We start from the raw sequence: 12089 nt of genomic DNA on the forward strand, positions 1-12089 counted from the left end.
TTAAATCTTGAAATGCCAGGCTAATCCATGTTGTTCATATCTGGCATAAGGGAAGATGAAATAAGGTAAATCTTATCACCAGAGGGGAGATTTTGACCGAGCACCAACACAAAGACAAAATTACAACTAGGTAGTTTCTAATAGAAATTAATAACAGAAAAGATAAATCAAATTAACAAGGAAGTACATATAACTGGTTTACAAAAGACTACATTGAAATCTTAGGGATGATCTATGACACACCAAGCAGTAAATGACATGTTGAATTGTCAGGTAATGATATAAAGTGACGTGGTATGAATAATGGCAGTGAGTTATGTAAACAGTATTGTAACAGTATAACATTTAATGTGCTATAGTCAAGCAGCAACCTCCAGTGATGAAAAATGAAGCCAGTAGCAGTGCAAATCACTGCTGTTCCTCTATTGTCTACTGACCAGCTCCAGACTCCAGACTCACAATTTATCATCAGTACAGTACTAAAACTGTTTAGTACTGGCACTTATGCAAATGGCTTATTTTTAGGTGAAATTAAGCCCGGTTCACGCAGGATACAGTTGTCATACACCCAGCCATGATCAGCTGATGGCCATCTGATTCCAATTATGGCCTCACAGCTCCCACAGCCAATCACAGCGCTTTCTCTTAACACCACTGTGTATTTTGCTGCTTATAATCCATTTAGGCCACTTTTAACCAATTTCTTTGCAACATTCTGACCATTATGCCTTTCTTTATCCCCTTCTCATTACATTTTCTGACCATTTTTCCCAACATCTTTGACACTCAATCCATTTTTGATACTTTTTTACCCCTCTAAAACCCTTTTCACTATTTTAAGCTTGCCATTTTTTTGCAACGTCGTTGACACTTTGAACCTGTTTTTGGTACTCTCTAACTCTTTTTGCCTCTTTCAAACCATTTTTCCACTCTATAACCCCCTTTCACCATTTTCCCTGACATTTTTTTTCACTTCGAACCCATTTAGCCACATTTTAACCCATTTTTTGCCATATTATGACCATTTTGTTTCCCTTCAATCCTTATCCAATACATTATCTGGGCCCTTTGCAACATTTTTGTCTTTTTTAAACCCAGTGTATTTTATCTATTTATTTATTTATTTATTGCCTATTTTATTGCCTATTTTAACCCCTTTTCACAATTTGTTCCTCCTATGTTGCTCCTTTTCACATTGTACTAACCCATTTTTGCCATTTCTGTCTCATTAGTGCCTCTTTGAACCAACTTTCGCCACTTTTTAATCTGTTTTTGGTACTTTTTTTGCCGTTTTTTCCGTTCAGCCCATTTTTTGTCACTCTATAACCCCCTTCACCACTTTCCCTGCCAATTTTTGCCACTTCTAACCCATTTAGGCACATTTTAACCAATTTTTGCTACATCCTGCCAGTTTTGCCCCTCTTTAACCTCTATCCAATATTTAACCTGGCCATTTTTGTCACTTTTAACCAATTTTTGTTACTTTTTGCCACCTTTACCCCCTTTTGACATTTTTTCACCCATTTTTGCATCGTAGTAACCCATTTTTGCGAATTTTTTAACTCCTCTTCACCATTTCATCTATTTTTGAAACATTGTTGCCACTTTAAAACCATTTTTAGTACTTTTTTTTAATCCTTGTTGCCTCTCTACAATGCATTTTCACTACTTGCCTTGATTTTATTGCCACTTCCAACCCATTTAGGCCACATATGACCCATTTTTGCAATTTCTACTTTATATTCTGGCATTACCAAAACATCACCAATAAAGGTATCTTTATGTTTTAAGAAAATGGGTTCATATATAGTAAAATGCTATCATGTAGGCTACTACTGCATAAAATACAGAAAAATCATTTTTGCTGTTTTGATAAGTGTTACTATTCCAGCTAAATATACAATATGGTTATCACAGCTTAACTTTAGAAAGGACTATGATTTTGCTGACCTTCTTATCCTCATCTATTTGGGCCCCAGAAAGCCTCCCCCCTCCCCCTCTTATGGGCGGCCTTGTTTGTATCATCAGGCTATCTCTGTTTTTGCTGCCTTACATTTCCATCTGATAAGAAACCGTCATTTCTCCATTAAGTGCAGCATTGCACAATATTAGAAAAAAAATTGTTGATCTGAACATTTCCATTTTGACTTTAAAATTACTGCTCATTTAAATAAGGGGGTTTACTTATTCTTCTAATAGTTAGAAAATAGTTCCTGTCATAAATGCCAGGCTGTTTCATTACTTATTAATACTGATAGCAGAGAGCTTGATCCCTCTAATCAGAACATTACATAACGTTTCTTTACACTAACATCCTTGGAGTGCAATAGTAGATTTCTTTTAAGCCCCCTTCAGAAGCCCCTTATGGATCCTAAACTTCACTTTAGGAAACTTCTGCTCCACGTGCACGCGCTCAAAAACACTCCCGGCTGCTACATTCATCACGTGCCTGCATGGAAAATCAGCTAATTGCTGTAATCGTGAGATTTCCGTCCGCACTTCCGACCGCTAAGAGCCGTGATCCAGGCGGCCATCTGTCGGTCTACCAGGATTTGCTTTATCACCGAGGAGCTGAATTTGAACATCCAGCCTGAAAAAAACAACAACATGTGCGTGGTCTCTTCGCCTTAACAGTCCGTTAACTCGAACATGGACTCTTCCCTCGTTCTTTTTGAAGCATGTGCTGACCCGAAATGGCACTGGGGTCATTCATCTATTGATTTTTCCATTTGAATAGGATAAATTGACTTTGTATTGAACTTCCTTTTCTCATGGATCCGGATGTAGCGCATCCGCGACACCAATCAAACCAGACAGTCAGGAACAGAGAGGAGGGGGGAGGAGAGGAGCGAGGGGGGAGTCTTTCCCCTGGCTGCAGGGCTGCTTTTTTCTTAAGGTGGCACCGAATCCCAACAACCAACACCACCATTTCCACCTCCCCCCTACGCAGCTATCCACTCCAGAAAGTCTTGAAATGATGGGAAAATGTCCAGATCGCGGAGTTACGAAGGCTGGAGAGTCATCGCGACGCATTTGATTTCCTCTGATGAGCTTGATGACTGTGTTCATGCGTAATGGGAACATTCCTGAGAGCAGAGGAGACATCCTGTTGATGTTTCCTCTCTGAGCTGTCTGTAAAGTCACACAGTTTGTCAGCGCAGGCTGTGGGTTTCCAGCACAAGAAAGAGTCTTTTTATAGAGTAAGGTTAATTTAAGTCAACTTAAAAGAAGCTTAGATAAAGATTTTATTTGCGTAAATGACAATTACAAGTAGCTTAAGAAATGATTAACTTACATCAAAGATCATTTAATCCTGCTAAAGACCATTAAAAGTCAATGACTTGTTTATAAAGCTTATTTTGTCTTTTAAAGGTTTAATCTGTCGGTCCTAGGGCTGGACGACATGGCCCAAAAATCAGATCTTGATCATTTTCCAGCCAAATGGGAACACATAGCATCAATCTTTATGGCTAAAAAATAGCAAAAGGAAAGTCAGTCTAGGTCAAATCTACAAGATCTGAGCACCAAATGTCACACAGGCATTTTATTAACAGCTAGCTGCCTTTAGTTGGCACGTACATGAAAAATTACACAAGAATAATAAAAGATCAAACAAATTATTATTAACAATTAAAACAGAACAACTGGAATTGGTCATTGTGTGGCACACTTAGCCAGCTAAATGGCTAAATTTGGATTTCCAATTCAGTGGTGCAAAATTTACTAGTCATTTAAACTGATTATCCTTTTGTTTGTTTGTTTGTTTAAATACAGACCTGAAATACCAGTCAAATGCTCTTTGGACAGTGTGACCACTAGTAGCCGCTGTAGCTTCAGTTAATGGCCACAGCCGTCCTGCTAGGGCTTTCTCTCAGCACTTTTCCCAACTCAAACATGAGAAGCGTAGCGCTAGCTCAGTGTTTAGAGTGAAAGAAGACTGCCCTATGACAGTATTTTGAGCTACAAAATAGTAATAAACTTGTATGTTGGCTGCTGAGGCTGTTCGTGTATAAATACTCAGGTAAAGTGAGGAGTAACCACTTAAGCATGGAGCTAACTGCTAACTTTAGCCACACTCTACTCAGCATTTAAACCTCTGTCCGGCTTAGACCATTCACCTGAGACGCCATATATCTCTGAACAGATCTGCTAGATGTTTATTTTGTAATTCAACTTTATTCATAAACACCGTATGGCAGTTACATTCATACACAGATGCTTGGCTTTTTTGCCTTAGCTAAAGCTAGCATAGCTTCTAGCTATGTAATTAACATTACAACATAAGCCAATGTAGCAAGGTTTGCTATAGCAATGTGAGCTTCAGGAAATGTAGCTAAAGCTAACCTAGCTACGAAGATAATGTAGATGAGTAGTTTACTTAGCTGCTTTGCAAGCTTAGCTTTAGCTACGTAGCTTACGCAGCTAATGGAGCAACATAAGCTACTCTGGAGGCGTTAGAATGTTTTCAAGGAGAATTAGCTTTTTAAACTTTTGTTATCCCGACCCTGACCCTATCTCTAAACAGAAGTTGAATCTGATTTTATTTAGAGAGATTCAGCGTTTATTTGTGTTCTGACACACGCAGCGTCTCAGATGAATGCTCTGCAGCCAGACCTCTCTCCATCATACCTGCTGACTCAATGACTGTGATAAATTTGACTGTTTTCTGAACATTTTCTCCACTTTGGACTAGTCGGTTAAATGCAATATAAATTAATGTTTTGTTGGAAGTGGGTTATAGTTGACTGGGGACATCCCTACCTGGAATAATCATTTAAAAACTAAAAATAATTATCAAGATAAAATATACTGATACAGACAATATTGGGTTACCCTATACCTTGTTTGAGAATGCACTGATATATGCTATAATGAAAACTTGACATATTTCCCCGCTCTAGTCAGTCATATTAATGTCTTTAATTTGTCCAAACATCCCTGAAACCAAATAACCGTTTAACAGCATTTCTATGTGAGCTTCTGCCACTGTTTACATACGTTCAAATTTAATTTACATGAACATTATGGTTGTTAAAATGGCCATATTTACAAGTAAACACACCTTTTGTATATTAAGAGTTTTTCTTGTAGTGCCATGCGTTAAATGTCTGTCAAAGCTCATATGTTAGAGGAGTTGGATGAATTCGTCTGTGTCGCTCTAAAAGCAGGCTATCTGAATGAAAACTGGCTTTTATTTCTCCTCCAGTCTTGTGTGTGGTTCTTGTAAACCTAAAAAAATGACAAATCAGCAGTGATATAAATAAACGGCTCGCTTATTACATCACTATTAGTCACATTCACCTTATTCACATCATTATTCATAACCCACAAGAGCGGAAACGACTACTTTTTTCTTCCCTGGGCCCCCTCGGAATAAAACCTCCCGTTCCACCTTAACTAGTGCACACATCTCTATCGCCCGGCCTTCCACATCTGCCCAATGAATCAGGAGCGGATGCGATGTATCCTTTTTCAGTGGAGTGAATGGCCAATGGGAGTTGGCTTGTCGAGCAAACACTGAGCCCTGCGTTCCCATTCATTCAGTGCTGAACAGGCCCGCAGAACTGGAGGGAGCGCACGGCTGTCTGCGACCACACGACGATTTTTTTTTTTTCAACAGCAGAGCGCAGATCTCCCCGCAACGAGAAAAGTAACAGCCTGAACTCAACGCTCCGCAGATACTGGAGGAGAAAGTCTTGGATTTACGCGCACTCGTGTTTAATTTTAATTCTACGAGACGTTTTTCTTTTTTTTTTACGCTATTTCTACTCTCCAACTATTCCTTCGGGACTTCTATAACTGGGTTGTCTCGCCTGAAGATCGGCCTCCCAAGTGCGCAGCAGTTCTCCCTCCGCCACCAGAGCTCCACCGTGGATTTACTTTGTTTAAAGTGGGACGAATGCATGCGTAAAACGCGCTGAACTTCCACAAAACTAACCAAGAAAAGGGAATAACGCAAAGGGATACACTCGCACTTGGATTAACAGGCAGTGAATGTTATGCATTAGACCTTAAAGCCTACGTTTGGACATTGCCCCTTCCTTTGGATGGAGTTTTTGTAGGCTATTTGGTTGATGGATTCGACGTTATGGATGGTTGCATATAGGTATGTATCCGTCTTTCTATTTTATACTAGTTTTACGCGTGTTTTGGTGCTTTTATCGTATTTATTGAGCGATAGTAGCGCAAATTCCAGCCGAATATGCGCGATGTAAATGTTTGGTTACACTGCTGCACACATTTAAAGACTTTAAGTCTGGTTTTGAAGGACTGGCACGGAAAAAAACACGCGTATCTGGTTAAACTCATCGCGATTAGTTGATGAAGTTGATGGATCTCCATGCCTGCTGTGTCCTTCCGTGGCTCTGCTGTAACAAACACCCTTCCCCCCGCGGCGGTTGTTTTCATTCATAAGTTTTTTGCCAGTCTATTTGGATGCGTCCTCTCACGTCTCTTGATCTCTGGATCTGTGTGTTTCATAGGATCCTGCTTTTATTGCTGCGCAGGATGTCGTCTCCTGTGAACGTGGTCGGTGCATATAATCCTATTTATAGTGCTCTCTTTGATCATTAAACTTTAAAAATAAGAAGATTTTAGGAGACAAACTCGACCAGATTCGGTTTTGGATGCGGTGTTTATCTCTGTTGATACGTGCCAGGTTTTCTGTCTCTGTAACCTGGCCTCTTGCAGGTCTGTGCTGCTCCATAACATTTAAGAACTCGACCCTAAAATCTTTCTGTTGTTTATTGCATGCATGCACACATCAGACAAATTATGCGCTTCGAATAAAGTGCAAAAAAATCGCGTAAGGAGGGAAGTTTTAATCCGAGAACTTTAAAGCGCACGGTGCGTCTTTTTTCTCATCTAAAGTCTGTATTTTGTCGGAACTTGGTCTGACCTTTAGTTCTTTTCCCTTCTCCTACTTTTGTCCCCATTTCCCTGAATCCTTTTTGGTGTAGTAATAGAATACTAAGTGAGGCAGCTCATTTAGTTCCCTTGGATCGCGTCCTCATTTCGTCGCCGCGGTGCATTTAAATGTTAACTAGTCATACAAATGTAAATGAGGAGGGGAAGTATTTGTAGGGCCTACTGAAGTTTAGATGTGTGCGTATTGGGGAGGAAGGTACAAAAAGTCTTGTTAATAGTCAACTATATTTCCTGGGTGCTTTCACTTAGTGGAATCAAAAGTGCCATACCGTCATGTTGACAGCATGAGAGCAGAAAGCCTGGGTTATCTCCTAAAAGCAGCTGAACACAAATATGCATGTCTTTTATTTTATATTGAAATACTTTTGATACTTGCTGGTTTCACTAGTGTAGAATTAATATCATTGCATTCATAGGAAGATTGCACCAAAGAGATTTTACTTAATTTGAGTCTTCATTGGCCTGGGAATGTTGTTACCCCGTCCTCCATCAGCACAGTGTGTTTTTGCCAGTTATGCCATGTTTTGGCTCTCTCTGATGATCTCCCTCCCTCCCTGCCTCCTCCTTTGTCTCTCCCCCCGGCCTCTCTCCCCCCTCAGGCAGGTTTTCCGATGCATGCCAAGTCCACGGTGAATGTCGGAAGTGGTGATCCCCCCAGATGGAGCTCCAAAGTCAACATGGCCCCGGCGGTTCATTAGTGGTGATCCAGCAGCCTTCCCTAGAGAGCCGGCAGAGGTCGGATTACGAGCGGGAGCTCCAGCATGCCGCCATTCTCTCCCTGGACCAAATCAAGACCATCCGCTCCAACAACGAGTACACCGAGGGGCCCTCAGTGGTACGGAGGCCCCCTGTGCCCCGCATGGCCCCCAGGCCCCAGGACAAGCAGGAGAGGACTCACGAGGTCATCCTCGTCAATGTGAACAACAATTATGAGCACCGGCCGTCAGGTCACCACCATCACGTCAGGGGTGGCGTGGTGGTTGTGGCAGGAGGACAGCAATACGGAGGGTCCCGGGCTCCGGGGCTCAGCCGCTCCACTAGCACAGGAAGTGCCGCCAGCTCAGGGAGCAACAGCAGCGCCTCCTCTGAGCAGGGACTCTTGGCACGCTCGCTCCCCAGCAGGCCCAGCATGGGTTTACAGCACCACCACAGAGCGGAGCGGCCTGTTCGGACTCAGCCCAAACCTAAGGCCCTCTCACAGCCCCAGCAGGGACCTCACTTCCACCAGCCTCCACTAGAGGCTCCACTCAAGCCACAGGGCAAAGGGAAATCGGACTTTTCTGGCTCTGGCATCGGCGGTGTGGCTGCTGCCGGGCACCAGTTCATCTGTGAGCGCTGTGGGAAGTGCAAGTGTAGTGACTGTACGGCTCCCAGGAGCCTGCCTTCATGCCTGGCGTGTAATGGTCAGTGTCTGTGCTCAGCGGAGAGCGCGCTGGAGCACGGCACCTGCATGTGCCTGGTTAAAGGCATCTTCTACCACTGCTCCAATGACGATGAGGGGGACTCTTGTGCTGACCACCCCTGCTCGCTGTCACGCTCCCACTGCTGCTCTCGCTTTCTGTGCATGGGATTAATGTCGGTACTCTTCCCCTGTCTGCTATGCTACCCACCTGTTAAGGGCTGTCTGAAGGCATGCCAGGGCTGCTACGACCGGGTTAACAGGCCCGGCTGTCGCTGCAAGAACTCCAACACTGTGTATTGCAAACTGGAGAGCTGGGCGCCACAGAGCCAGGAGAAACCCTCCTGATCAGCCCTGTGTGCGTTTGTGATTGCGTGTGTGCGGGAGACTCTAGATGTGGATCTTATGATGACAATGATAGTCACAAATAAAAGTTTATCAAACAGTCTAAGCACCTCACACCCGCCTCCCCATCCTCGCTGCAGAACCCTAAGGAGCTAAAAGGAGTAACGAAAACCACTCAATTATTTTTATTTTTGTTTTCTCTGGATCAGGACCATGTTTTTACAGACCAGTGTTTGCCTTAACTGTTTCTATGCCTGTCCTCAGCTCCTCATTAACACCATTTTTTTATATATATGAGAATCTTCTGTTTTAGGTAGGCAGTTTCCCTCAGGCCTTTACGCCTGGGGGGGCTGCCTCTCACCAAATCTGTGAAGGACGATCTACTATAGGGCAAATATGTAGCTGTTACCTGGTATTCATAGCACACAGGTATGTTTGAATTTATTGGTTGCTACCACACTAAAACTGTGGTTCCTCTGCTCATTAACGAAAGCACATCCATCTCATAGTATTTTTTTTCTCCACTTGGATATATTTCTCTCCTTCCACCCGTCTGAACTCTTCATTCACATTCTGTGGCATTCTCCCATTTTTGTTTGTTTTCTTTATTTTGTTGTAAATTGTATGCTCAAAAATCCATAAGAGAAATTCTGGCTATTTTTTAAAAGAAAAAATGTCTGTTAAAACATTTTTTTGTTGTAAAAATATTTATTATGTGAAGCTCTATTATTTTATGATATTTATTGCAAGAGACAGTCTTAAATTTACTCATGTCTGAATATAACAAAATATCAAATACTTACTGAAAAATTAAAGGGTGGCACAAAAGAAAACTATGTTAACTTTAATGCAGAAAATATATTAATTAATGAAAAATAGCGCTGTCTGGTGTCTTGATTGTGAAGTTAAGAAGTGGTACGTGTTCTGAGGAGTGAAAGATGTGACTGATGGCTGATTTGAAGGCTGTTTTTAAGTTTGAGCTCATTTAGCCAACAGAAAATCACTGTTTTCTGTCTGTATGTGAGTGTGTGTTCACGCTGGGTGTGGAATTCCTGGTTTTTAAAAAAAATTCAGCCGTGAGTAGAAACAGCTTGTAGCTTGAAATGTGGCTGTTTACATTCTTGGAGGGCTTCTTTGCTGCGATTCTCCTCGCTAACCTTGAAAGCTAAACAATACAGGTCATTGACACGATTAGCCCTGAAGCTGCTAGCATCAACAGAGCCTCCATGTTTCCATGCTCACAGGAAGTAACTCCTTCTTTTAAAAAATCAAACACCCAACTCCGCTCTGCAGCGGACAAGTCACCCCAAAACTATGCAGGGTAGTTTGCTCCCTGGGCTTTAACACGGGATCGGGATGTTCCCAAACTCCCAAATGGTGTCCATATTGCTGAGGCTGACAGTGTGTGCTTTGAGAGCGACCATTACGAGTAGCCGGGGCCACCTGTTCAAAGATAATAAACCAGGGCTATCAATGCTGAGCTTTTATGGCCTGGTTCCTGCACTAAAGCCAACGACAGGGGCAAATCCAGCCCCCGCACTCTCCCCCCTCCCCATTTGGCCGCCTCTTTTTGTCAGTGAATTTATCACTTGGGAAGTCCACTGACCCCCAATCCCCCCCACCCCCCCTTCTACCTCCGGGCCCCCAGGGGATGAGATCATCACTTTGAAAGTTGGTTGGTCGGTGAGGAAATGCCAACAGTTGGGGAAACACAAACTGTGACCCGGAATTTCTCTGGGACAAAGGAAAAAATATACTGTGGCTTAAGTTTGGGAAAGTGCAGAGTTGGCAGGAAAACAACACGAGTGTTGATAGGATCAAAGTGTGATGGAGGTGCCTTCAAGTGCTGTGGGATCTTTTGATTTAGATGCATCTAAAAAAAACAGAATAATGCAGAAAATAAAAAATTTCCTGCCCTTAAACTTAAAACTTTCTTATATCATAGATAGGGATGCATGGTATTATTGGCGGGATATCAGTATTAGTAGAATTTAGCTTCAGTAATTATCAGCAGATATGAAAAGTTCTGCTAGATTTACAACTGATTTATTGGTCTAAGGTGGCTGTAAATATGATCCTACATAAACTTGTACATGCAGTAAATGTTGGCCCAAATCAGGTGTAAATTTCAGCATATATTAGATGTAAATATTGGCTTATATCAGTTGTAAATATTAGCCTATACTGGCTGTAAATATTTGCACATACTGAATGAAAACATTGGCATTAAATCAGCTTTAGATATCAGCATATATCAGACATAAAGTTCCAACTTATATATAGCTGTAAATATCAGCCCATATTGGCTGTAAATATAAGCTTATATTGAATGTAAATATTGGCCTAAATTGGCTTTAGATATTGGCCTATATCAGCTGTAAATATCAGTATATACATTCTGTAAATATCAGACTAAATTAGCAGGGAATAGCAGTTATCATCTGTATCTATAGGCGTATATCATCTGTAAATATCAGGCTAAATCAGATGTAAAAAAAAAATTGTCTTATCAGCTGTATCTACATCATATATCATCTGTAATTATCAGCCTATATCAGTTGTAAATTTCGGTCTATTTCATCTGTTAAAAGCAGCCTATATTGCCTGCGAAGACTGGCCAAAATTGGCTGTAGATATTAGCCAATATAGGCTTTAAAATCTGCTTATATCAGCCTTAAATATTAGCCTATTTCAGCCGTAGATATGGGCCTACAACACCCATAAATATCAGCCTATATCAGCTGTTGACTTTGGACATATGTATGAATAATTTAGTGGCTGGACCAACAAACCAATGTCACCTTTTTAATTGTCCATTCTCATTCCTTAAACTCTGAGTGGTTTAAAGGACTGAAGTTTTGCGTCTGAACTACATTTATAAACCAGTTGGCATCACCTAAAATGAACTTGTCAATATCTGTATATCAGATTTATCAAATATCATGCATCCCATTTATACATGGAATACTTCAAGCCCTTCTTGTTTGTTTAAATCTAGATGATTGTGACTTATAGCTCATAAAATTAAAAATCCAGTTTCTCAAAATTGTAGAACAGTTCATAAAACAAATTTAAAAAAAAAAAGGATTTATGATACAGAAACATCAACCAAACAAGTTTGTCAACTGATGCACTCAATACTTGGTCAGGAATCCTTTTACACAAATTCAAAGGCTTTCAGTCTGTGTCTCTGCTGGGGTGATATGAAGCCCGGGTTACTCTGACAGCAGCCTTCAGTATGTTGAGTCTGATGTCTCCCATCTTCCTCTTGGCAATATCCCAGAGACCCCAGAAGGGTTCAGGTCAGGTGAGTTGACTGGCCAGTCAAGGACAGTTATACCACGGTCAGCAAACCAGTTTCTGGTAGTTTTGGCTTCATTGCAGGCAGACGAAAGGTCACGCTGGAAAGAGGAAATCA

At 41.5% G+C, this 12089-nt stretch overlaps 1 protein-coding gene across 1 annotated transcript; it reads left to right on the top strand.

Moving 5' to 3' along the window:
* The first annotated feature begins 5417 nt into the window (after positions 1-5417).
* spry1 (sprouty homolog 1, antagonist of FGF signaling (Drosophila)) lies at positions 5418-9549 on the top strand. The gene is made up of 2 exons (XM_041798074.1): positions 5418-6106; positions 7527-9549. The coding sequence occupies exon 2, from the start codon at positions 7586-7588 to the stop codon at positions 8672-8674; it is 1089 nt and encodes a 362-aa protein (XP_041654008.1). The 5' UTR covers positions 5418-6106; positions 7527-7585; the 3' UTR covers positions 8675-9549.
* The last annotated feature ends 2540 nt before the right edge of the window (positions 9550-12089 follow it).

The sequence above is a fragment of the Cheilinus undulatus genome, linkage group 10 (assembly GCF_018320785.1).
Source record: "Cheilinus undulatus linkage group 10, ASM1832078v1, whole genome shotgun sequence".
Classification (NCBI taxonomy): domain Eukaryota; kingdom Metazoa; phylum Chordata; class Actinopteri; order Labriformes; family Labridae; genus Cheilinus; species Cheilinus undulatus.